At 43.7% G+C, this 27973-nt stretch overlaps 2 protein-coding genes across 7 annotated transcripts in view; both read right to left on the minus strand.

The window, feature by feature from the left end:
- The window catches only part of LOC110527018 (sodium/potassium/calcium exchanger 1-like), a 37359-nt gene extending 34339 nt beyond the window's left edge, over positions 1-3020 (minus strand). The window contains exons 1-2 of one of the 5 annotated variants that reach the window (XM_090223227.1): positions 2641-3020; positions 886-1929 (exon numbers count right to left, since the gene is read on the minus strand). In XM_090223227.1, coding sequence (XP_090079353.1) covers positions 886-1735 — 850 coding nt within the window. In that variant the 5' untranslated portion in view covers positions 1736-1929; positions 2641-3020. The remainder of the gene's footprint in view (positions 1-885; positions 1930-2640) is intronic. The other 4 variants (XM_090223226.1, XM_090223224.1, XM_090223225.1 and 1 more) reach the window with 4 other exon arrangements.
- Positions 3021-10583: 7563 nt separating this feature from the next.
- LOC118964981 (very-long-chain (3R)-3-hydroxyacyl-CoA dehydratase) lies at positions 10584-26957 on the minus strand. 2 transcript variants are annotated; one of them, XR_016492365.1, is made up of 12 exons: positions 26447-26957; positions 24366-24408; positions 24196-24269; positions 23690-23854; positions 23501-23552; positions 21968-22078; positions 18643-18770; positions 17609-17721; positions 13305-13411; positions 12698-12829; positions 10817-11911; positions 10584-10710 (listed from the first exon to the last, which is right to left on the minus strand). XR_016492365.1 is itself a non-coding variant. In XM_090223232.1 (11 exons), the coding sequence occupies exons 1-11, from the start codon at positions 26525-26527 to the stop codon at positions 11835-11837; spliced, it is 1083 nt and encodes a 360-aa protein (XP_090079358.1). In that variant the 5' UTR covers positions 26528-26957; the 3' UTR covers positions 10584-11834. The 2 variants fall into 2 exon arrangements, 1 of the variants encoding a protein (XP_090079358.1); XM_090223232.1 differs by having other exon boundaries at positions 10584-11911.
- Positions 26958-27973: the final 1016 nt, after the last annotated feature.

A 27973-nucleotide genomic window follows, 5' to 3' on the forward strand; every position in this document is an offset into this window, starting at 1 on the left:
TGATCAGGTCTAGGAGACAGGAGAGTGTGAGTCCCAAATGGCATCCTATTCCCTATATAGTGGTACTACTATAGACCAGAGCCCTATTCCCTATATAGTGGTACTACTGTAGACCAGAGCTCTATTCCCTATATAGTGGTACTACTGTAGACCAGAGCCCTATTCCCTATATAGTGGTACTACTATAGACCAGAGCCCTATTCCCTATATAGTGCACTACCATAGACCAGGGCCCTATTCCCTATATAGTGGTACTACTATAGACCAGAGCCCTATTCCCTATATAGTGGCACTACTATAGACCAGAGCCCTATTCCCTATATAGTGGTACTACTATAGACCAGAGCCCTATTCCCTATATAGTGGTACTACTATAGACCAGAGCCCTATTCCCTATATAGTGGTACTACTATAGACCAGAGCCCTATTCCCTATATAGTGCACTACTTTTGGCCAGAGTGCAAAAGCGTTCTGCTGCTGTCACAATAGTAGAACCCTTTTTAGTTCCATGTAGAACCCTCTGTGGAAAGGGGTTCCACGTGGAACCCACAAGTTTTCTCCTATGGGGACAGCCGCAGAACCCTGTTTGGTTCTAGATTTTTTCTGAGTGTATGTACCTATATAGTTCACTATAAGGGGAAAACTATAGGATGCAATTAACCAATTTCAGTGGGATCGACTGTTGGCTCCAAGGTAAGCACCTTTTAAAGTATGTACTTTTCCCCCAAAATTCCCAGGTTTTCCAGAAATCCGGGATGGGAGTATTCCAGATGTCCTGTTTATTCCCTCCTGATTCCGGGAGTCTACAAACCGGGATTTCTGGAAAAACCTACTATTCTCTACCTATTATCTGTCAAATGATATTATTATAATTATAATTATTACCTATGATGTAGAAGGAGACGTCTCTGAACAGGGGCCACCAGGTGAGGTGGAGCATCTCCCTGGAGAAGATGGCACACATCCCGATGACAAACAGGATGTTAAACACCGCTGACCCCACGATTGTCCCGATGCCCACGTTGCTATGGGAGATGAACACGCCAATCAGAGAGGTGAACAGTTCGGGGGCGGAGCCTCCTGCAGCCATGAAGGTTGCCCCGGCGACGTCGTCGGAGATGTCGAGCTTCACGGTGATGACGCCGAGCGCCGGGACGAAGAACTCGTCACAGACGATGGCGAGGGAGACGAACATGTAGACCATGCCCAGGATGTGGAGGGTCACCCAGCCCTGCCTCCTCTGGTCCACTGTGAACAGGTCCTCTGGGTACTCTCCCTTCCTGTGGGGGACGTCTCCAGGGATACCCGGGGAGGTGGTGGTGTTAGGAGGAGGGGAGGTGGGAGGAGGTTCAGTCGGAGGCTCAGGTTCAGGGTCCTCTACGTAGATACAGTGCTTAATGTCCGTCCTGTTGACAGTTATCACGATGACGTCATCCCCCTCCAGCACAGTAGGAGCCCTGGTGATGACGTCATCATCATAGCTCTCTGTTAGGCTAGAGAGGTTAGAGGTCACCACCTCTCGTGTGTCTACCTCCAGAACACTACTACTATCACTACCGCCCCCTTCCACCGGGAGTGCTGTCCCAGGGTCCTCCTCTGCAGCGGCCTGGCGGGCCACCCGTGGCTCTTGCAGCCGGGCCTTGAACGTCACGGTGTAGACGCAGCACAGTAATACACCAGAGAGGAAGAAGAGGATGCGACTCCGATTGAGTCTCCGTCTTTGTGGCAAATGCATTGTTCACCGCTGCCAGAGTGGTCTTGATTCCCACAGCGGATTATTAGGTCCGTGTCAGATGCATGGTTAGGCTTATGGGAACAGGTCCAGTAGCATTAGTTAGCCAAATAATGCAGGTCAGCGAGCGGTCAGCACACATCTTCAGCATAGTCTGTTTTAATGTCATAGTCCTGGCATGATGTCCCAGCTCCAAACTATAAATATATATATGAAAAAAGGGGGGGGAAAAATAGATAATTCACTCAGTTTAGACTACAATGCAAAACTCACGTCATACATTTGACATAATAATGTAATAAAATAGTAATAAAAACACTACTGGGATTATTAGAAGGGTTTATTATAAGGGCGCGCGTTCACGTGAAGGGAGTCGCAGGAGCGCGGAGGATGGGATACAGCCACCTGTTACTATGGCTACATAATTGCAGGTACTCTGCTCTCCGAAGGGCTGCACAGATTAAATGACACGTGTAATGAAATGCAGCAAATGTAGTTAATGTACAAATGACAATAAAAAAATAAAAAAAAACAGCGAATTAAGTAGAAAATATCATTATGTGGGGCCCTACTTTTCATTGACGTGCGCGGGTCATGAACGTGTTGATATGCGCTCCTCGAGTCGAGACAACACGCGATATGATTCATTCCAAACGTTCAACCAACCATTTCATTTTCACGTGTGTATCCAGGTGGGTCGGGTTAAGAATTAAGAAACGAAAATAATGATACATTTAACTGAATTTCGTGGGGAAATTCCAGGCAAGAAACAGTGCCCGATATGGAGTCATTGACAAGTATCCGGGGCTTCCACAAGGTCAATGACGATTATTGTAGCTTAAATCCCTTCTCTGTAAAACATCTGTAAACCATACTTAACCCTTTTTCAATTGTTAATAAAAACGTACCTTTAATCGCTGAGTTGTTGTGATAGAGGTGTTCTAGACGGCGAGGTCTCTCTCCAGCTGTGTGCGCTAAGGTAAAGGAATTGGTTGAGAGATGCTGACACTAGTTTTTGGTGAGCGGCTACAAGGGCGCACCGCAGGATGACAGCTCACACCTCCTCTCCACGGCTCAGCATAATACCTGCAGTCTTTTAAGAGGATTAGGTTAGGTGTTCACACAATCTCTCACATTCTCACGAACACGTTTAAACTGCTTTAAATTCAAAGCATTCCTATTCATTTGTTCATAATCCGCCAAGTGCATGCAGTGTCTCCAACCATCAACGCTGAGCAAAAAACAACCATGTTTGCGCGCTGAAGTGGAAGGAGGGTTGTCAAGGCATAATTACAATTCTGAAGAGTGCTCCTTTATGCACACAGACAGACAGGCAGAGTGCTCCTTTATAGACACAGACAGACAGGCATGCAGACAGAAAGGCCTACAGGCAGGTAGACAGGCAGAAAGACAAGCAGAAAGGCAGACAGACAGACAGGCAGAAAGGCAGACAGACAGGCTGAAAGACAGGCAGAAAGGCAGACAGATAGGCAGACAGACAGGCAGATATACAGGCAGAAAGGCAGACAGACAGGCAGACAGAAAGGCCAACAGGCAGGTAGACAGGCAGACAGGCAGACAAGCAGGCAGATATACAGACAGACAGACAGACGGACAGCTGAAACTGTTGTGCTGTTTAAAGAAGCAATAAAACTGTAGACTAGTTGAGTATCTGGAGCAGCAGTATTTGTGTGTTCGATTACAGGCTCAAAATGGCCAGAAACAAAGTACATTCTCCTGAAACTCGTCAGTCTATTCATGTTCTGAGAAATGAAGGCTATTACATGCGAGAAATTGCTAAGAAACTGAAGATCTCGTACAACGCTGTGTACTACTCCCTTCACAGAACAACGCGAACTGGCTCTAACCAGAATAGAACAACAGTTTTCAGCTGTGCTAACATAATTGCAAAAGGGTTTTCTAATGATCAATTAGCCTTTTAAAATGATAAACCTGGATTAGCTAACACAACGTGCCATTGGAACACAGGAGTGATGGTTGCTGATAATGGGCCTCTGCACGCCTATGTAGATATTCCATTAAAAATCTGACGTTTCCAGCTACAACAGTCATTTATAACATTAACAATGTCTACACTGTATTTCTGATCAATTTAATGTTATTTTAATAGACAGACAAAAATGTGCTTTTCTTTCAAAAACAAGGACATTTCTAAGTGACCCCAAACGTTTGAACGGTAATGTATATAACGGGGTTATTATGAGGAGATAAAGGACACCTATATAAAGGGGTTATTATGAGATAAAGGACACCTATATAAAGGGGTTATTATGAGATAAAGGACACCTATATAAAGGGGTTATTATGAAGAGATAAAAGGACACCTATATAACGGGGTTATTATGAGGAGATAAAGGACACCTATATAAAGGGGTTATTATGAGGAGATAAAGGACACCTATATAAAGGGGTTATTATGAGGAGATAAAGGACACCTATATAAAGGGGTTATTATGAGGAGATAAAGGACACCTATATGAAGGGGTTATTATGAGGAGATAAAGGACACCTATATAAAGGGGTTATTATGAGGAGATAAAGGACACCTATATAAAGGGGTTATTATGAGGAGATAAAGGACACCTATATAAAGGGGTTATTATGAAGAGATAAAAGGACACCTATATAACGGGGTTATTATGAGGAGATAAAGGACACCTATATAAAGGGGTTATTATGAAGAGATAAAAGGACACCTATATAACGGGGTTATTATGAGGAGATAAAGGACACCTATATAAAGGGGTTATTAGGAGATAAAGGACACCTATATAAAGGGGTTATTATGAGGAGATAAAGGACACCTATATAAAGAGGTTATTATGAGGAGATAAAGGACACCTATATAAAGGGGTTATTATGAGGAGATAAAGGACACCTATATAAAAGGGTTATTATGAGGAGATAAAGGACACCTATATAAAGAGGTTATTATGAGGAGATAAAGGACACCTATATAAAGAGGTTATTATGAGGAGATAAAGGACACCTATATAAAAGGGTTATTATGAGGAGATAAAGGACACCTATATAAAGAGGTTATTATGAGGAGATAAAGGACACCTATATAAAGAGGTTATTATGAGGAGATAAAGGACACCTATATAAAGAGGTTATTATGAGGAGATAAAGGACACCTATATAAAGGGGTTATTATGAGGAGATAAAGGACACCTATATAAAGAGGTTATTATGAGGAGATAAAGGACACCTATATAAAGAGGTTATTATGAGGAGATAAAGGACACCTATATAAAGAGGTTATTATGAGGAGATAAAGGACACCTATATAAAGAGGTTATTATGAGGAGATAAAGGACACCTATATAAAGAGGTTATTATGAGGAGATAAAGGACACCTATATAAAGAGGTTATTATGAGGAGATAAAGGACACCTATATAATTATGGGCTTTTATTCACATCACCAGCTATGCTCTTTTCATAAAGAACTACAGATATTCACTTTATTTCACACAACTTTATTGGTTATTATAATATCACACATTATAATTTATCCTTCAATCATTCAAAACCTTCTAATAAAACACATGATTCCAGACAGTGATCCTCTTCCCTTAATTCTCTAACAACGTCCATTTCCCTGAGGTTCTGGGCTCTGACCGGTTCTCTTTGTCTGTTTCGATGACAGGAAGTGTGCAAGAGCACACTCTAGGAGAAGTGTGGAGAGTCGGGACGCAACTCTAACCATGTCATCAGACACAGATCAGTGAGCCTTTGAACAACACAGCAAGGATGGCATGATGGAGATAGTAGATATCACGGGGACTATAAACATCACTGGAGAATACAGTAGCTTACATCCCAGAATGCAGCTTGATTCTATTACTGCATGAGAAACACTGTTGGCATACAAAAGTTATTTTAGGAATAAAGCAATATTTTTTTTTTTATGTCAATATCAAATCATTCCTGGGTAACAATGAAGTACCTTACTGTGATTTTAATTAAAATGGTCACTAAATAAACAAAAAGTAGATTCTTAACAACGGGCAATTTCTCAAGCAACAATTTAGCTAAGTCTGTCTGGGAGTGGTCTGAGTGGGGAGGGGAAAACTGAAAACTGTGCTGTTATTGGCAGAGGGGTTTTTAGAACTCTCTTTCTTATTGGTCTATTAACTAATTCACCCCATAGTGATGTCACCGTGGAAGGCCAAAACTCCATCCTGCCAAAACAGACTGAAATGTCAGTCTATTCAAAGAACTCTTACACTAAAAAGGACATTATGATAATGTTCACAATTTCACAGTGTTAGTCCAACCTCATAGTGTAGAAATATATATAAATACATATTTCTGACTGCACTGGGCCTTTAAAAAAATAAATAAAACTTATAACAAAACAATGTATAGCATTAGGCCTGACGCTGACTCATGGTCAGATGGGACAGTAGTGAAGTGCAACATGACTGTTCTATCAATGACTGTAACAGAGTCAGAGTCAATTCAGTTCTATTCAGTCAAGTCATTACAGTGGATCCAAAATAAAAAGAGTGATTTGAAAACACTCTTCATAGAATACAATGGGCAGTTTTCATTTCACTTCCTGAATTCAAACTGAAGGCAGGTCCATTATGAGGATTACATGAGATGCAAAATGGAATTCAGAAAATACACAAGTTGTTTAGTCTGGCCAAGAGACGCTAGAACCGTTTATAGTACGGCTCCTTCAATACTAACAGTACAGTATGACATGTATCTGTTAATACTAACAGTATGACATGTATCTGTTAATACTAACAGTACAGTATGACATGTATCTGTTAATACTAACAGTATGACATGTGTCTGTTAATACTAACAGTACAGTATGACATGTATCTGTTAATACTAACAGTACAGTATGACATGTATCTGTTAATACTAACAGTACAGTATGACATGTATCTGTCAATACTAACAGTATGACATGTGTCTGTTAATACTAACATGTATCTGTTAATACTAACAGTACAGTATGACATGTATCTGTTAATACTAACAGTATGACATGTATCTGTTAATACTAACAGTATGACATGTATCTGTTAATACTAACAGTACAGTATGACATGTATCTGTTAATACTAACAGTACAGTATGACATGTATCTGTTAATACTAACAGTATGACATGTATCTGTTAATACTAACAGTACAGTATGACATGTATCTGTTAATACTAACAGTATGACATGTATCTGTTAATACTAACAGTACAGTATGACATGTATCTGTTAATACTAACAGTACAGTATGACATGTATCTGTCAATACTAACAGTATGACATGTATCTGTCAATACTAACAGTATGACATGTATCTGTTAATACTAACAGTACAGTATGACATGTATCTGTTAATACTAACAGTATGACATGTATCTGTTAATACTAACAGTATGACATGTATCTGTTAATACTAACAGTACAGTATGACATGTATCTGTCAATACTAACAGTATGACATGTATCTGTTAATACTAACAGTACATTATGACATGTATCTGTCAATACTAACAGTATGACATGTATCTGTTAATACTAACAGTACAGTATGACATGTATCTGTCAATACTAACAGTATGACATGTGTCTGTTAATACTAACATGTATCTGTTAATACTAACAGTACAGTATGACATGTATCTGTTAATACTAACAGTATGACATGTATCTGTTAATACTAACAGTATGACATGTATCTGTTAATACTAACAGTACAGTATGACATGTATCTGTTAATACTAACAGTACAGTATGACATGTATCTGTTAATACTAACAGTATGGCATGTATCTGTTAATACTAACAGTACAGTATGACATGTATCTGTTAATACTAACAGTATGACATGTATCTGTTAATACTAACAGTACAGTATGACATGTATCTGTTAATACTAACAGTACAGTATGACATGTATCTGTCAATACTAACAGTATGACATGTATCTGTTAATACTAACAGTATGACATGTATCTGTTAATACTAACAGTACAGTATGACATGTATCTGTTAATACTAACAGTATGACATGTATCTGTTAATACTAACAGTATGACATGTATCTGTTAATACTAACAGTACAGTATGACATGTATCTGTCAATACTAACAGTATGACATGTATCTGTTAATACTAACAGTACATTATGACATGTATCTGTCAATACTAACAGTATGACATGTATCTGTTAATACTAACAGTACAGTATGACATGTATCTGTCAATACTAACAGTATGACATGTATCTGTTAATACTAACAGTACATTATGACATGTATCTGTCAATACTAACAGTATGACATGTATCTGTTAATACTAACAGTACAGTATGACATGTATCTGTTAATACTAACAGTACAGTATGACATGTATCTGTTAATACTAATAGTATGACATGTATCTGTTAATACTAACAGTATGACATGTATCTGTTAATACTAACAGTACAGTATGACATGTATCTGTTAATACTAACAGTATGACATGTACAGTGCCTTGCGAAAGTATTCGGCCCCCTTGAACTTTGCGACCTTTTGCCACATTTCAGGCTTCAAACATAAAGATATAAAACTGTATTTTTTGTGAAGAATCAACAACAAGTGGGACACTATAATGAAGTGGAACGACATTTATTGGATATTTCAAACTTTTTTAACAAATCAAAAACAGAAAAATTGGGCGTGCAAAATTATTCAGCCCCTTTACTTTCAGTGCAGCAAACTCTCTCCAGAAGTTCAGTGAGGATCTCTGAATGATCCAATGTTGACCTAAATGACTAATGATGATAAATACAATCCACCTGTGTGTAATCAAGTCTCCGTATAAATGCACCTGCACTGTGATAGTCTCAGAGGTCCGTTAAAAGCGCAGAGAGCATCATGAAGAACAAGGAACACACCAGGCAGGTCCGAGATACTGTTGTGAAGAAGTTTAAAGCCGGATTTGGATACAAAAAGATTTCCCAAGCTTTAAACATCCCAAGGAGCACTGTGCAAGCGATAATATTGAAATGGAAGGAGTATCAGACCACTGCAAATCTACCAAGACCTGGCCGTCCCTCTAAACTTTCAGCTCATACAAGGAGAAGACTGATCAGAGATGCAGCCAAGAGGCCCATGATCACTCTGGATGAACTGCAGAGATCTACAGCTGAGGTGGGAGACTCTGTCCATAGGACAACAATCAGTCGTAAATTGCACAAATCTGGCCTTTATGGAAGAGTGGCAAGAAGAAAGCCATTTGTTAAAGATATCCATAAAAAGTGTTGTTTAAAGTTTGCCACAAGCCACCTGGGAGACACACCAAACATTGGGAAGAACGTGCTCTGGTCAGATGAAACCAAAATTGAACTTTTTGGCAACAATGCAAAACGTTATGTTTGGCGTAAAAGCAACACAGCTCATCACCCTGAACACACCATCCCCACTGTCAAACATGGTGGTGGCAGCATCATGGTTTGGGCCTGCTTTTCTTCAGCAGGGACAGGGAAGATGGTTAAAATTGATGGGAAGATGGATGGAGCCAAATACAGGACCATTCTGGAAGAAAACCTGATGGAGTCTGCAAAAGACCTGAGACTGGGACGGAGATTTGTCTTCCAACAAGACAATGATCCAAAACATAAAGCAAAATCTACAATGGAATGGTTCAAAAATAAACATATCCAGGTGTTAGAATGGCCAAGTCAAAGTCCAGACCTGAATCCAATCGAGAATCTGTGGAAAGAACTGAAAACTGCTGTTCACAAATGCTCTCCATCCAACCTCACTGAGCTCGAGCTGTTTTGCAAGGAGGAATGGGAAAAAATGTCAGTCTCTCGATGTGCAAAACTGCTAGAGACATACCCGAGCGACTTACAGCTGTAATCGCAGCAAAAGGTGGCGCTACAAAGTATTAACTTAAGGGGGCTGAATAATTTAGCACGCCCAATTTTTCAGTTTTTGATTTGTTTAAAAAGTTTGAAATATCCAATAAATGTTGTTCCACTTCATGATTGTGTCCCACTTGTTGTTGATTCTTCACAAAAAAATACAGTTTTATATCTTTATGTTTGAAGCCTGAAATGTGGCAAAAGGTCGCAAAGTTCAAGGGGGCCGAATACTTTCGCAAGGCACTGTATCTGTTAATACTAACAGTACAGTATGACATGGATATAAATCATAAAAAGAGGGTGTGAATTGAATGCACTTGTTTGTGTTAGAGGAGGTACCTCTGATGGACAGACTGGGTGAGGAAGATGAGTGTTTGTGTTAGAGGAGGTACCTCTGATGGACAGACTGGGTGAGGAAGATGAGTGTTTGTGTTAGAGGAGGTACCTCTGATGGACAGACTGGGTGAGGAAGGGAAGGGTTTGTGTTAGAGGAGGTACCTCTGATGGACAGACTGGGTGAGGAAGAGAAGTGTTTGTGTTAGAGGAGGTACCTCTGATGAACAGACTGGGTGAGGAAGGGAAGTGTTTGTGTTAGAGGAGGTACCTCTGATGGACAGACTGGGTGAGGAAGATGAGTGTTTGTGTTAGAGGAGGTACCTCTGATGGACAGACTGGGTGAGGAAGGGAAGTGTTTGTGTTAGAGGAGGTACCTCTGATGGACAGACTGGGTGAGGAAGATGAGTGTTTGTGTTAGAGGAGGTACCTCTGATGGACAGACTGGGTGAGGAAGGGAAGTGTTTGTGTTAGAGGAGGTACCTCTGATGGACAGACTGGGTGAGGAAGATGAGTGTTTGTGTTAGAGGAGGTACCTCTGATGGACAGACTGGGTGAGGAAGGGAAGGGTTTGTGTTAGAGGAGGTACCTCTGATGGACAGACTGGGTGAGGAAGGGAAGTGTTTGTGTTAGAGGAGGTACCTCTGATGGACAGACTGGGTGAGGAAGAGAAGTGTTTGTGTTAGAGGAGGTACCTCTGATGGACAGACTGGGTGAGGAAGATGAGTGTTTGTGTTAGAGGAGGTACCTCTGATGGACAGACTGGGTGAGGAAGGGAAGTGTTTGTGTTAGAGGAGGTACCTCTGATGGACAGACTGGGTGAGGAAGGGAAGTGTTTGTGTTAGAGGAGATACCTCTGATGGACAGACTGGGTGAGGAAGATGAGTGTTTGTGTTAGAGGAGGTACCTCTGATGGACAGACTGGGTGAGGAAGGGAAGGGTTTGTGTTAGAGGAGGTACCTCTGATGGACAGACTGGGTGAGGAAGGGAAGGGTTTGTGTTAGAGGAGGTACCTCTGATGGACAGACTGGGTGAGGAAGATGAGTGTTTGTGTTAGAGGAGGTACCTCTGATGGACAGACTGGGTGAGGAAGGGAAGGGTTTGTGTTAGAGGAGGTACCTCTGATGGACAGACTGGGTGAGGAAGATGAGTGTTTGTGTTAGAGGAGGTACCTCTGATGGACAGACTGGGTGAGGAAGGGAAGGGTTTGTGTTAGAGGAGGTACCTCTGATGGACAGACTGGGTGAGGAAGAGAAGTGTTTGTGTTAGAGGAGGTACCTCTGATGGACAGACTGGGTGAGGAAGATGAGTGTTTGTGTTAGAGGAGGTACCTCTGAAGGACAGACTGGGTGAGGAAAATGAGTGTTTGTGTTAGAGGAGGTACCTCTGAAGGACAGACTGGGTAAGGAAGAGAAGTGTCTGTTAGAGGAGGTACATCCACAGGAAAAGAGAAGAGGAGGATATGGTTGGTTGTTTATCAGTGGAGGAGAGAAGAGAGGTGAGGAGAGAGAGGACAGAGGTGTGAGGAGAGGAGAGGTGAGAGAGAGGAGAGGTGTGAGGTGAGGAGAGAAGAGAGGAGAGGAGAGAGAGGACAGAGGTGTGAGGTGAGGAGAGAAGAGAGAGAGGACAGAGGTGTGAGGTGAGAAGAGAAGAGAGAGAGGACAGAGGTGTGAGGTGAGGAGAGAAGAGAGAGAGGACGGAGGTGTGAGGTAAGGAGAGAAGAGAGCGAGGACAGAGGGGTGAGGTGAGGAGAGAAGAGAGGTGTAAGGAGAGGAGAGGAGAGAAGAGAGAGAGAGGTGTGAGGAGAGGAGAGGTGTGAAAAGGCAACCAGCAGTGAGACTGGAGAGATCGTGAGGTGTGTCTTTCTATCCGTTAGTTATTTTTCCTCTTCCTGGAGCGCATTCGTCTCCTCCTCTGGCGAAACAGGTGGCGGAAGTTGATGAACAGACCTGGGAAGAAAAAAACTACTTTTTATCATTTAAAATGTTTGTTAAGTGCAAACTCCATCCACTTGGCCAGAAAGACAAGTCCAAGCAAAGATAATGTAAGAAAACAAATCGTATTTTGACCCAAAGTGTATGTTTCTCCCTTAGAGACATTAACAGATCCTGAAACATGACAGATAGATACAGCTGGAGGGTGGAGGGTCAGAGAGAGGGTCAGAGAGAGGGTCAGAGAGAGGGTTAGGGTAGAGGGTTAGAGAGAGGGTCAGAGAGAGGGTTAGAGAGAGGGTCAGAGAGAGGGTCAGAGAGAGGGTTAGGGTAGAGGGTTAGAGAGAGGGTCAGAGAGAGGGTTAGAGAGAGGGTCAGAGAGAGGGTCAGAGAGAGGGTCAGAGAGAGGGTTAGGGTAGGGGGTTAGAGAGAGGGTCAGAGAGAGGTTTAGAGAGAGGGTCAGAGAGAGGGTCAGAGAGAGGGTTAGGGTAGAGGGTTAGAGAGAGGGTCAGAGAGAGGGTCAGAGAGAGGGTTAGAGAGAGGGTCAGAGAGAGGGTCAGAGAGAGGGTTAGGGTAGAGGGTTAGAGAGAGGGTCAGAGAGAGGGTCAGAGAGAGGGTTAGGGTAGAGGGTTAGAGAGAGGGTTAGAGTAGAGGGTTAGGGTAGAGGGTTAGAGAGAGGGTCAGAGAGAGGGTTAGGGTAAAGGGTTAGAGAGAGGGTTAGAGTAGAGGGTTAGGGTAGAGTGTTAGGATGGAGGGTTAGGGTGGAGGGTTAGGGTGTAGGGTCAGAGAGTGGTACTAACTGACCGAGGAACATGAGGGCCAGGTAGATCTTCAGAGTGAAGGAAAAGCTGAAGGACGAGCCCAGGACCGTAGGTAGAGGGATGCTGTACAGACGGGTCTCATCGAAGATAGGCAGGGACTGGATCACAGCGATAGCTAAGAGGAAACAGACAGGACAGACAGGAATACATAGCAACACTCGGATATCTTGGTAATAACTAAGTAATATCTTGTTTGACTACAAACATCATACCACAATTATTTACATACAATTTACATAATAAGTGAATATAGCAGGCATAGAGCTCTCTGAGGAGTGTGTGTGTGTGGTGTGTGTGTGTGTGTATGGTGTGTGTGTGTGTATGGTGTGTGTGTGTGCGTGTGTGCGTGTGTGGTGTGTGTGTGTGTATGGTGTGTGTGTGTGTGTGTGTATGGTGTGTGTATGGTGTGTGTGTGTGTGTATGGTGTGTGTATGGTGTGTGTGTGTGTGTGTGTGTGTGTATGGTGTGTGTGTGTGTGTGTGTGGTGTGTGTATGGTGTATGGTGTGTGTGTGTGTGTGTGGTGTGTGTGTATGGTGTATGGTGTGTGTGTGTGTGTGTAGTGTGTTGTGTGTGTGACAGGCCCACTGACCCTCTGCTAGCACCCCCAGAGGGTAGAGGGGCATCCAGATGGAGTATCTGAGCCAGGTCAGCAGCTTCCAGTCTGTGTCGATGCAGGCCAGCATGTAGAATGGATACCTGGGACAGACGACAAAACAACAGGTTTATTTAGCATCATTCACAAGCAGGGAGCAATACAATGCAGGTCAACATGTAGAATGGATACCTGGGACAGCCAACAAAACAGCAATACAATGCAGGTCAACATGTAGAATGGATACCTGGGACAGACAACAAAACAGCAATACAATGCAGGTCTTCATGTAGAACAGGCAAATAACAACAGTAACAGCACTAGTGAGACGGCTGCAATACAGTGCAGGCCAACGTGTAAAACGGGTACCTGCGAAATGCTTACAACTAGCCTCACTAGCTGGTCCATTCATGGTTACAACTAGCCTCACTAGCTGGTAATATAATGTCCATTCACGGTTACAACTAGCCTCACTAGCTGGTCCATTCATGGTTACAACTAGCCTCACTAGCTGGTCCATTCATGGTTACAACTAGCCTCACTAGCTGATCCATTCATGGTTACAACTAGCCTCACTAGCTGATCCATTCATGGTTACAACTAGTCTCACTAGCTGGTCCATTCATGGTTACAACTAGCCTCACTAGCTGGTCCATTCACGGTTACAACTAGCCTCACTAGCTGATCCATTCACGGTTACAACTAGCCTCACTAGCTGGTCCATTCACGGTTACAACTAGCCTCACTAGCTGGTCCATTCACGGTTACAACTAGCCTCACTAGCTGGTCCATTCACGGTTACAACTAGCCTCACTAGCTGGTCCATTCACGGTTACAACTAGCCTCACTAGCTGGTCCATTCACGGTTACAACTAGCCTCACTAGCTGGTCCATTCACGGTTACAACTAGCCTCACTAGCTGGTCCATTCACGGTTACAACTAGCCTCACTAGCTGGTCCATTCATGGTTACAACTAGCCTCACTAGCTGGTCCATTCATGGTTACAACTTGTCTCACTAGCTGGTCCATTCATGGTTACAACTAGCCTCACAAGCTGGTCCATTCATGGTTACAACTAGCCTCACTAGCTGGTCCATTCATGGTTACAACTAGCCTCACTAGCTGGTCCATTCACGGTTACAACTAGTCTCATTAGCTGGTCCATTCACGGTTACAACTAGCCTCACTAGCTGGTCCATTCATGGTTACAACTAGTCTCACTAGCTGGTCCATTCATGGTTACAACTAGCCTCACTAGCTGGTCCATTCATGGTTACAACTAGCCTCACTAGCTGGTCCATTCATGGTTACAACTAGCCTCACTAGCTGGTCCATTCATGGTTACAACTAGTCTCACTAGCTGGTCCATTAATGGTTACAACTAGCCTCACTAGCTGGTCCATTCATGGTTACAACTAGTCTCACTAGCTGGTCCATTCGTGGTTACAACTAGCCTCACTAGCTGGTAATATAATGTCCATTCATGGTTACAACTAGTCTCACTAGCTGGTCCATTCGTGGTTACAACTAGCCTCACTAGCTGGTAATATAATGTCCATTCATGGTTACAACTTGTCTCACTAGCTGGTCCATTCATGGTTACAACTAGCCTCACAAGCTGGTCCATTCATGGTTACAACTAGCCTCACTAGCTGGTCCATTCATGGTTACAACTAGCCTCACTAGCTGGTCCATTCATGGTTACAACTAGTCTCATTAGCTGGTCCATTCATGGTTACAACTAGCCTCACTAGCTGGTCCATTCATGGTTACAACTAGTCTCACTAGCTGGTCCATTCATGGTTACAACTAGCCTCACTAGCTGGTCCATTCATGGTTACAACTAGCCTCACTAGCTGGTCCATTCCTGGTTACAACTAGCCTCACTAGCTGGTCCATTCATGGTTACAACTAGTCTCACTAGCTGGTCCATTCATGGTTACAACTAGCCTCACTAGCTGGTCCATTCATGGTTACAACTAGTCTCACTAGCTGGTCCATTCGTGGTTACAACTAGCCTCACTAGCTGGTAATATAATGTCCATTCATGGTTACAACTAGCCTCACTAGCTGGTCCATTCATGCTTACAACTAGTCTCACTAGCTGGCAATATAATGTCCATTCATGGTTACAACTAGCCTCACTAGCTGGTCCATTCATGGTTACAACTAGCCTCACTAGCTGATCCATTCATGCTTACAACTAGTCTCACTAGCTGGTCCATTCATGGTTACAACTAGTCTCACTAGCTGGTAATATAATGTCCATTCATGGTTACAACTAGCCTCACTAGCTGGTCCATTCATGGTTACAACTAGCCTCACTAGCTGATCCATTCATGCTTACAACTAGTCTCACTAGCTGGTCCATTCATGGTTACAACTAGTCTCACTAGCTGGTAATAAAATGTCCATTCATAGTTACAACTAGCCTCACTAGCTGGTAATATAATGCCCATTCATGGTTACAACTAGCCTCACTAGCTGGTCCATTCATGGTTACAACTAGCCTCACTAGCTGGTCCATTCATGGTTACAACTAGCCTCACTAGCTGGTCCATTCATGGTTACAACTAGCCTCACTAGCTGGTCCATTCATGGTTACAACTAGTCTCACTAGCTGGTCCATTCATGGTTACAACTAGCCTCACAAGCTGGTCCATTCATGGTTACAACTAGCCTCACTAGCTGGTCCATTCATGGGAGCTCCACCCGGCACAGCCAGAAGAGGACTGGCCACCCCTCGGAGCCTGGTTCCTCTCTAAGTTTCTAATCTCCACCCGGCACAGCCAGAAGAGGATTGGCCACCCCTCGGAGCCTGGTTCCTCTCTAAGTTTCTAATCTCCACCCGGCACAGCCAGAAGAGGACTGGCAACCCCTCGGAGCCTGTTTCCTCTCTAGGTTTCTAATCTCCACCCGGCACAGCCAGAAGAGGACTGGCAACCCCTCGGAGCCTGTTTCCTCTCTAGGTTTCTAATCTCCACCCGGCACAGCCAGAAGAGGACTGGCAACCCCTCGGAGCCTGGTTCCTCTCTAGGTTTCTAATCTCCACCCGGCACAGCCAGAAGAGGACTGGCCACCCCTCGGAGCCTGTTTCCTCTCTAGGTTTCTAATCTCCACCCGGCACAGCCAGAAGAGGACTGGCAACCCCTCGGAGCCTGGTTCCTCTCTAGGTTTCTAATCTCCACCCGGCACAGCCAGAAGAGGACTGGCCTCCCCTCAGAGCCTGGTTCCTCTCTAGGTTTCCTCTTAGGTTCCTGCCTTTCTAGGGAGTTTTTCCTAGCCACCGTGCTTCTACATCTGCAATACTTGCTGTTTGGGGTTTTAGGCTGGGTTTCTGTACAGCACTTTGAGATATCAGCTGATGTAAGAAGGGCTATATAAATACATTTGATTGATTGATGACAATTTCCTTACACCATATATCTAACACCGAACCACTCTTTAGGATACTTCGATCGCAGGTGAGGAGACTAAAGTTGAGGTTATAGAAAAAGAGTTAAGGAAAACCCATGAAAACAACGTAAACTATTTACCCTGGCCGTTTCAGTCTCCAGATCTCAACCCAATTCAACACCTCTGGGAGATTCTGTTGCAGAGCCTGACATGGTGCACCGCCATCAACAAAACACCACATTATGGAATTTTCTGGTGGAAGAATAATGTCACATCCCTCCAATAGAACAATGTCACATCCCTCCAATAGAGTTCCAGAACCTGTAGAATCTATGAGGAGGTGCATTGAAGCAACTTTATGTTGTGTTTCCTTTATTTTGGCCGTTATCTGGATGTGAGCCGTATTGAGGTAGAGTCACCTGTAGATCTATATTAACTATAGAGGTAGAGTCACCTGTAGATCTATATTAACTATAGAGGTAGAGTCACCTGTAGATCTATATTAACTATAGAGGTAGAGTCACCTGTAGATCTATATTGACTATACTATAGAGGTAGAGTCACCTGTAGATCTATATTAACTATAGAGGTAGAGTCACCTGTAGATCTATATTGACTATACTATAGAGGTAGAGTCACCTGTAGATCTATATTGACTATAGAGGTAGAGTCACCTGTAGATCTATATTAACTATAGAGGTAGAGCCACCTGTAGATCTATATTGACTATACTATAGAGGTAGAGCCACCTGTAGATCTATATTAACTATACTATAGAGGTAGAGTCACCTGTAGATCTATATTGACTATACTATAGAGGTAGAGTCACCTGTAGATCTATATTAACTGTACTATAGAGGTAGAGTCACCTGTAGATCTATATTGACTATAGAGGTAGAGTCACCTGAAGATCTCTATGGTGCTCCAGAGGTAGAAGACGAAGAAGACCACTGCTTTGTTCTGCATCTCCTCCAGACTACCGAAGATCACAAACAGGATTACGTTCCTACCCACCACCTGGACAGGTCAACAACAACAACAAAAAATCACAGAAACACACTTCATTAAAGGGTTAATTCACCCTAAATACAAAATCACTTGTCCTCGCCCTGAATGCATCCTGGCCTCAACCTGAATGCATCCCGGCCTCAACCTGAATGCATCCCGGCCTCAACCTGAATGCATCCCGGCCTCAACCTGAATGCATCCCGGCCTCAACCTGAATGCATTCCGGCCTCAACCTGAATGCACCCCGGCCTCAACCTGAATGCACCCCGGCCTCAACCTGAATGCACCCCGGCCTCAACCTGAATGCATCCCGGCCTCAACCTGAATGCATCCCGGCCTCAACCTGAATGCATCCCGGCCTCAACCTGAATGCATCCCGGCCTCAACCTGAATGCATCCCGGCCTCAACCTGAATGCACCCCGGCCTCAACCCGAATGCACCCCGGCCTCAACCCGAATGCACCCCGGCCTCAACCCGAATGCACCCCGGCCTCAACCCGAATGCACCCCGGCCTCAACCCGAATGCATCCCGGCCTCAACCCGAATGCATCCCGGCCTCAACCCGAATGCATCCCGGCCTCAACCCGAATGCATCCCGGCCTCAACCCGAATGCATCCCGGCCTCAACCCGAATGCATCCCGGCCTCAACCCGAATGCATCCCGGCCTCAACCCGAATGCATCCCGGCCTCAACCCGAATGCATCCCGGCCTCAACCCGAATGCATCCTGGCCTCAACCTGAAAGTCTCCTATGGGCAAGGAGAGAATCTTTGCTTTGGGTTGGTTTACAAAACCATTGCCGTTAACTTTAGCTTTGACTAACCAAAAACAACTAAAAAGTCAATGTAACCTAAATTAGCATGTGTTTTTTATTTTAAACCCAAGTCATTTTGAAAGTTATTTTTCTGTGTGTTTGGATTGAACCCTACCTGGATCATAGCAGGGAACACCCCTGTCTTGACCAGACCCACTAGAGGGTTCATGACCTCTGCTACGGCCATCATCTGACAGAAGTACATCATGTCAGCAATGGTGTGGAACGTGTCATAGAACGAGTCTGACAAGAGGGAGAGAAAGAGAGGTAGAACACAGTTACACAGTGGAGAGGTAGAACACAGTTACACAGTGGATAGGTAGAACACAGTTACACAGTGGAGAGGTAGAACACAGTTACACAGTGGATAGGTAGAACACAGTTACACAGTGGAGAGGTAGAACACAGTTACACAGTGGAGAGGTAGAACACAGTTACACAGTGGAGAGGTAGAACACAGTTACACAGTGGAGAGGTAGAACACAGTTACACAGTGGAGAGGTAGAACACAGTTACACAGTGGAGAGGTAGAACACAGTTACACAGTGGAGAGGTAGAACACAGTTACACAGTGGAGAGGTAGAACACAGTTACACAGTGGAGAGGTAGAACACAGTTACACAGTGGAGAGGTAGAACACAGTTACACAGTGGAGAGGTAGAACACAGTAACACAGTGGAGAGGTAGAACACAGTTACACAGTGGAGAGGTAGAACACAGTTACACAGTGGAGAGGTAGAACACAGTGGAGAGGTAGAACACAGTTACACAGTGGAGAGGTAGAACACAGTTACACAGTGGAGAGGTAGAACACAGTGGAGAGGTAGAACACAGTTACACAGTGGAGAGGTAGAACACAGTTACACAGTGGAGAGGTAGAACACAGTTACCAACAGCTACACAGTGGTGCTATACAGTGGTGCTACACAGTGGTGCTACACAGTGGTGCTATACAGTGGTACTACACAGTGGTGCTATACAGTGGTGCTATACAGTGGTGCTACACAGTGGTGCTATACAGTGGTGCTATACAGTGGTGCTATACAGTGGTGCTACACAGTGGTGCTATACAGTGGTGCTATACAGTGGTGCTACACAGTGGTGCTACACAGTGGTACTACACAGTGGTGCTATACAGTGGTGCTATACAGTGGTGCTACACAGTGGTGCTATACAGTGGTGCTATACAGTGGTACTATACAGTGGTGCTATACAGTGGTGCTATACAGTGGTGCTACACAGTGGTGCTATACAGTGGTGCTATACAGTGGTGCTACACAGTGGTGCTATACAGTGGTGCTACACAGTGGTGCTATACAGTGGTGCTATACAGTGGTGCTATACAGTGGTGCTACACAGTGGTGCTATACAGTGGTGCTACACAGTGGTGCTACACAGTGGTACTATACAATGGTGCTACACAGTGATACTACACAGTGGTGCTACACAGTGATGCTACACAGTGGTGCTACACGGTGGTGCTACACAGTGGTGCTATACAGTGGTGCTACACAGTGGTACTATACAGTGGTGCTATACAGTGGTGCTACACAGTGGTACTATACAGTGGTGCTACACAGTGGTACTATACAGTGGTGCAACACAGTGGTGCTATACAGTGGTGCTATACAGTGGTGCTATACAGTGGTGCTACACAGTGGTGCTATACAGTGGTGCTACACAGTGGTGCTATACAGTGGTGCAACACAGTGGTGCTATACAGTGGTGCTATACAGTGGTGCTACACAGTGGTGCTATACAGTGGTGCTACACAGTGGTGCTATACAGTGGTGCTATACAGTGGTGCTATACAGTGGTGCTACACAGTGGTGCTACACAGTGGTGCTATATAGTGGTGCAACACAGTGGTGCTACACAGTGGTGCTATACAGTGGTGCAACACAGTGGTGCTACACAGTGGTGCTATACAGTGGTGCTACACAGTGGTGCTACACAGTGGTGCTACACAGTGGTGCTACACAGTGGTGCTATACAGTGGTACTATACAGTGGTGCTATACAGTGGTGCTACACAGTGGTGCTATACAGTGGTACTATACAGTGGTGCTATACAGTGGTGCTATACAGTGGTGCTATACAGTGGTGCTACACAGTGGTGCTATACAGTGGTGCTATACAGTGGTGCTACACAGTGGTGCTACACAGTGGTGCTACACAGTGGTGCTATACAGTGGTACTACACAGTGGTGCTACACAGTGGTGCTATACAGTGGTGCTACACAGTGGTGCTATACAGTGGTGCTACACAGTGGTGCTATACAGTGGTGCTATACAGTGGTGCTATACAGTGGTGCTACACAGTGGTGCTATACAGTGGTGCTATACAGTGGTGCTACACAGTGGTGCTACACAGTGGTGCTACACAGTGGTGCTATACAGTGGTGCTACACAGTGGTGCTATACAGTGGTGCTACACAGTGGTGCTATACAGTGGTGCTATACAGTGGTGCTATACAGTGGTGCTACACAGTGGTGCTACACAGTGGTGCTATACAGTGGTGCTATACAGTGGTGCTACACAGTGATGCTATACAGTGGTGCTATACAGTGGTACTACACAGTGGTACTATACAGTGGTGCTAACATGTTAGGCCAAACACTGCACATCCAGAGTAGCCTGGTTCCATACTGTACGTGCTCAAATCCAGTGGTTCTCAACCTATTTTAGTGGCTCTACACCAATCACATTTAGCTGTGCCTGAAGTACACCCCAAGTACCACTTAATGTGTATTTCACCAGTAGGTCTACGTTCTCATTAGTGTCCTCAAGTATCTCTGCAGATAGACCAAACACAACAGGGTGGCAACTACTGCTGTAGTCAACTCTTAAAATGTTGTGAAGACATACAAACAGAATTTGGCTAAAACGCCAAACAGACTGGACCACCAGGCTATTCAAAGCTATTTGCAAGACAAATGAATCTACAGGCTAAGAGTCAATGTTCCCTTTCTCGTATTCAAATGGACACATCTATGAATAAAGAGCCTGTTTAGTTATTCTAGGGAAGTAACACATTGGCTCGCTGGTGTGGTTTAATCTGACTCACTCAGATCACTTCACAGAAACACAACTGAATATAAACTAGACAGCTTTCAGAAACACGACTAGACAGCTTTCAGCTAAAAAAAAAAATAGAGGAGGAAGAATGATAATGTATGTAAATATTAGTGTTTATATATGAGCCATCTAATACTAACTCTCTTACATTATGATGAAGAACCAGTTCGGAGGTAGCTAGTTCCAACTGTAGCTGTGGAAAAGGAATGATTCTGATTGTATTATTTTCTATCCCTGAAACACTGACTTCACCTACTGTGTGTCTATCTATGGCCAACGCTGTCGTCAACTGTCAAGACAACCAACCAACAAACAACAGCTACTAACAAGGCTGGACCCTCAGCAGGCTCTGGACCACTGACCTTGTCCCAGGATGAAGAGACGGACGGTCATGTTGACAAAGATCCAGGAGAAGCCCAGGAACTGGACTAGGTTGTACATGAACAGATAGCCCTTCTTCAGGCCCAGGTAGGCTGAGAGAACAAACCACATATTACCATACAACATCTTTAAAACACATAACATCAGGTTGTATATGAACCGATAGCCCTTCTTCAGGCCCAGGTAGGCTGAGAGAACAAACCACATATTACCATACAACATCTTTAAAACACATAACATCAGGTTGTACATTAACCGATAGCCCTTCTTCAGGCCCAGGTAGGCTGAGAGAACAAACCACATATTACCATACAACATCTTTAAAACACATAACATCAGGTTGTACATGGACAGATAGCCCTTCTTCAGGCTCAGGTAGGCTGAGAGAACAAACCACATATTACCATACAATATCTTTAAAACACATAACATCAGGTTGTATATGAACCGATAGCCCTTCTTCAGGCCCAGGTAGGCTGAGAGAACAAACCACATATTACCATACAACATCTTTAAAACACATAACATCAGGTTGTACATGAACAGACAGCCCTTCTTCAGGCTCAGGTAGGCTGAGAGAACAAACCACATATTACCATACAATATCTTTAAAACACATAACATCAGGTTGTACATGAACAGACAGCCCTTCTTCAGGCCCAGGTAGGCTGAGAGAACAAACCACATATTACCATACAACATCTTTAAAACACATAACATCAGGTTGTACATGAACAGACAGCCCTTCTTCAGGCTCAGGTAGGCTGAGAGAACAAACCACATATTACCATACAACATCTTTAAAACACATAACATCAGGTTGTACATTAACCGATAGCCCTTCTTCAGGCCCAGGTAGGCTGAGAGAACATGGTACAGCTTTCAATAAAAACACAATTCAAAAAACACAAAGGAAACTCCAGTCAGTTGGTTTTTTATGTCTATAACCAAAACCAAAATGATTTGACATGACATTTCAGATGTTTACATTATCAAATATCAAGTACTTAAAAAAGGTAGTTTGTACTTGTGTGTGGTATAAACTAAAAGATGAAGCACAGTCAAAACCAGGGTTGGCGGCCAGTTGGCGGCCCGCGGTGGATTTATTTGGCCCCACAACTTTTCAGAGAAAAAAAAAAAGTTGAATTTTTCTTTCTTTTTTTTCTTTTTGCATTTTCATTGTTGGAGATAAAAGTAAAAACACCAGGATGTTAATTTTGTCAAATCTGTTCTCAAGTATAATAGAGAGAGACGTGATCGGATACAACTTTAAGCAACGTTTCAAATGATCCGTTTTTGGATTCTTGCCGTCAAATTGCAGTCTACAAATGATTTGTGCTCATGTTCCGGTCTGCCGACCAACTGGTTAATGAAAAATAAATATATCAGCCTGAGGCTGAACGTAGTTGATGATCCCTGGTCTAAACCAACAGCATCTTTACCAAGAAATGTAAATATTCAGATTAGAGATAAAAAGGGCCGCGGTGCTCACAGCTGCACCGCTCGGTACTTACGGTCTTTACGGATTCTTGACTCGATGCTGACCTTGTTTATCTTCTCCTCTTCCTGAAAACAAAACAGACAGACCGTCAGGTGTAATAAATGTCATAACACCCTTATAAAAGACAAAATAAATAAAGCCTTATACTTCCTTGTGTATTACATCTAAAAGTTGTACCAAAACTGACCCTGGTCATTACTACCTTAGCCTGAAGCTCCATCTCCGCGTCTGATTCGTCGAGCCAACGGTCGAAGTCTGGCGCCAGGAAGAGAGGTTTCCTCTCCTGCAGAGTGAGTCTGTCCCACCAACGCTGCTCTTGCTTCCTCACTGTCACATTTACCAGGCGCTGGGTCGACCTGTGACTAACCTGGCAGACAGACACACAGTGAGTATGATAATAATTGTAGATACCACAGGAGGTTGGTGGCACCTTCATTTGGGGAGGACGGGCTCGTGGTAATGACTGGAGCGGAATCAGTGGCATGGTATCAAATACATGGTTTCCATTCCATTCCATTTGCTCCGTTCCAGACATTATCATGAGCAGCCTCCTGCGGAAGACACACTTACTAATAAACCACAAGCAGGGAACAGTAACAATCTCTAGTACCAGAAGAGAATGTTTGTCTTTGAGACTGAGAAGAGTGTGAGGTATTTATCACTAATGAAAAAAAAACTACATTTCTGGAATAGGAAATAATAGAATACCTCAGGTTTCACTGGTTCCAGGAAGTCCAGACTGAACTCATAGTCATGGTCTCCTTTAGCGCCGTGACCCTGAGCTGTCCAACAAAGGAACAGCGGTTTAATACCATGCACTCTGTACAGACTAGACGTATTTTCCTTCTTTCTGTTCCAGCGTAATACAAACCACCAACCTTTGAATTGCAGGGTGTTGTTTTGCACGCAGATTTCAAGATCCTAAAAAAAATGCAAAAAGAAAAATGTCATGCATCAACAAAAACAACTCAAAAAGCGGAAGACTGTCAGCTACCAGGCTAAATATAGAAACCACACACTAACATTGGTTGAGATCAAACTAAGTGACTGAATGGCGGATGTGTTTCCTTCACACATACAGCATCACTAAACGTGTTCTGATGACATTACATACAGTAAGTAGTACGTAGCTGGAGTACACGTGGTCACGATGCACCTCGAGTGTGTGTTTGCTGACTGGCTAAATTGGATCCAGCGATCACCATGACAATTCCTGAATCTTTTATGAAGCATTGACATTTGGTAGGATGCACCACCACCACTAGCTACTACAACTCAATATGAATTACAGTAGCTAGTTAGCTTCAGTCGCTGAGTGTTGGCTACTGTCTCGCCTCGTCGAGAACCATACTTCTCATGACGACCTGATTTTGTTATGTGGAAACACTGGATCAAGACCTCAGGAAACTATATATAATATAGAAGTTATATAAATGATATATATATATTATATATATATGTTACTCTGTCTTGTGACATGCTACACTTTTGTTATCACTCTGTATAGCTAATAGAACAAGTGGTAAATTATCTAGCTAGATGTATGAGCTTACTAGCTAACATGTAAGCATGGGGCTGCTATCGGTCCATTCTCTAAGCAGCATTGTAGCTAATGTCATGTATGTCATTTGTTCATGTCAGCGACGTGCATTCAATTGACAACGTCCAGCAGTGAGCTTAAACAAATACACTTATTACTGGCTGAAAGAGGCTATCTAGCTGGCTTGTTGTCCTAACCATCTAGCTGGCTTGTTGTCCTAACCATCTAGCTGGCTTGTTGTCCTAACCATCTAGCTGGCTTGTTGTCCTAGCCATCTAGCTGGCTTGTTGTCCTAACCATCTAGCTGGCTTGTTGTCCTAGCCATCTAGCTGGCTTGTTGTCCTAACCATCTAGCTGGCTTGTTGTCCTAACCATCTAGCTGGCTTGTTATCCTAACCATCTAGCTGGCTTGTTGTCCTAACCATCTAGCTGGCTTGTTGTCCTAACCATCTAGCTGGCTTGTTATCCTAACCATCTAGCTGGCTTGTTATCCTAACCATCTAGTTGGCTGGTTATCCTAACCATCTAGCTGGCTTGTTATCCTAACCATCTAGCTGGCTTGTTGTCCTAACCATCTAGCTGGCTTGTTGTCCTAACCATCTAGCTGGCTTGTTGTCCTAACCATCTAGCTGGCTTGTTGTCCTAGCCATCTAGCTGGCTTGTTGTCCTAACCATCTAGCTGGCTTGTTGTCCTAACCATCTAGCTGGCTTGTTGTCCTAACCATCTAGCTGGCTTGTTGTCCTAACCATCTAGCTGGCTTGTTGTCCTAACCATCTAGCTGGCTTGTTATCCTAACCATCTAGCTGGCTTGTTGTCCTAACCATCTAGCTGGCTTGTTGTCCTAACCATCTAGCTGGCTTGTTATCCTAACCATCTAGCTGGCTTGTTATCCTAACCATCTAGTTGGCTGGTTATCCTAACCATCTAGCTGGCTTGTTATCCTAACCATCTAGCTGGCTTGTTGTCCTAACCATCTAGCTGGCTTGTTGTCCTAACCATCTAGCTGGCTTGTTGTCCTAACCATCTAGCTGGCTTGTTGTCCTAACCATCTAGCTGGCTTGTTGTCCTAACCATCTAGCTGGCTTGTTGTCCTAGCCATCTAGCTGGCTTGTTGTCCTAACCATCTAGCTGGCTTGTTGTCCTAACCATCTAGCTGGCTTGTTGTCCTAACCATCTAGCTGGTTTGTTGTCCTAGCCATCTAGCTGGCTTGTTGTCCTAACCATCTAGCTGGCTTGTTGTCCTAACCATCTAGCTGGCTTGTTGTCCTAACCATCTAGCTGGCTTGTTGTCCTAACCATCTAGCTGGCTTGTTGTCCTAACCATCTAGCTGGCTTGTTGTCCTAACCATCTAGCTGGCTTGTTGTCCTAACCATCTAGCTCGATGACAGGTCGGTCCCGGAGATCATCCGTAACATACCTTAGCGTCACTCAGCTCCACACGCAGGTAGATGTCTGCATGACGCTGTGCCCAATACACGTGGGGTGTGAGGGTCTGCATTGTGATATCTAAAGGTACTGTTAGTGAAATTAATATCCTTGCTGTTATATCACTGAGAAGCAATGCTGGAGATCCTCCGCCTCATTCATTAGGACAGCTGGCTAGATGCGGAAACAGTCATCCATGATACTCAGGGGTGCGTTCAGTTCGATTGAACGTTTATGTTGCTTAACGGTTTGTACTGAACGACACGGTTCCCTAAAACGATCTTGAACTTACTTTGAGGTACGTTTGCTCCGTGTGTATCGAAGCAATTTACTATAAATGACTGCGGCACAGCGGTCCTCCAACACAAACCCCATCCAACTACGCCTTCCCCGTTTTTGAACTGGTCGTTCAGAACAGCACCGTTTCCGTTGAATTGAACGTTACAGTACGTTTTTCTGCATTGAACGTAGCTCAGGTGTCGCTACGTGCGCGTTACACCCACAAATCAAAACAAAGGAAGGAACGTGCTCGTGCACAGTCGGTACAATTTTTTTAAAAGTTTGAAAACATTGATACTATTTAAATGGAAATACATTTAATATGGATGGTCTCTGTATTTGTCTTGGACTGCACAGAAGTACAGATCTTACAACGTTTTTTTATTTTTTTATTCGGGGCTTCATGTATGCTATGGGTGAAACCAACATCCAAGGGCTGCTCGCGTCATGTTCCGCTCCATGTGACACCAGCCAATTCATGCCACCTGAAATATTTACACCTGATGTGTGAAAAGGATTGAGTGATATCCACCCTCATGTTATGTACTATATACAGTCCATACAATACAAGTGACTGTTATACAATCAGTCAAGTAATCAGTGGTGGAAAAAGTACTCAATTGTCATACTTAAGTGAAAGTAAAGATTACTTGTAATTTTCTATTAAGTTAAAGTCACCAGGTAAAATAATAATTGAGTAAAAGTATTTGGTTTTAAATGTATAAAAAGTCAATGGAACTTCTAAAATGTACATAAGTATCAAAACTAAAAAGTATAAATCATTTCAAATTCTGTATATTAAGAAAACCAGAAGGGACCATTTTTTATTTATTGTCAGATAGCCAGGGGCACACTCCAACACTCCATCACTCCAACACTCAGACCTCATTTACAAACGAAGCATTTGTGTTTAGTGAGTCCTCCAGATCAGAGACAGCAGGGATGACCAGGGATGTTCTCTGTTTAGTGAGTCCTCCAGATCAGAGGCAGTAGGGAGGACCAGGGATGTTCTCTGTTTAGTGAGTCCTCCAGATCAGAGGCAGTAGGGATGACCAGGGATGTTCTCTGTTTAGTGAGTCCACCAGATCAGAGACAGTAGGGATGACCAGGGATGTTCTCTGTTTAGTGAGTCCACCAGATCAGAGGCAGTAGGGATGACCAGGGATGTTCTCTGTTTAGTGAGTCCACCAGATCAGAGGCAGTAGTGGTGACCAGGGATGTTCTCTGTTTAGTGAGTCCA

The sequence above is a fragment of the Oncorhynchus mykiss genome, chromosome 26 (genome assembly GCF_057628025.1).
Source record: "Oncorhynchus mykiss isolate SJ-2025 chromosome 26, ASM5762802v1, whole genome shotgun sequence".
Classification (NCBI taxonomy): Eukaryota; Metazoa; Chordata; class Actinopteri; order Salmoniformes; family Salmonidae; genus Oncorhynchus; species Oncorhynchus mykiss.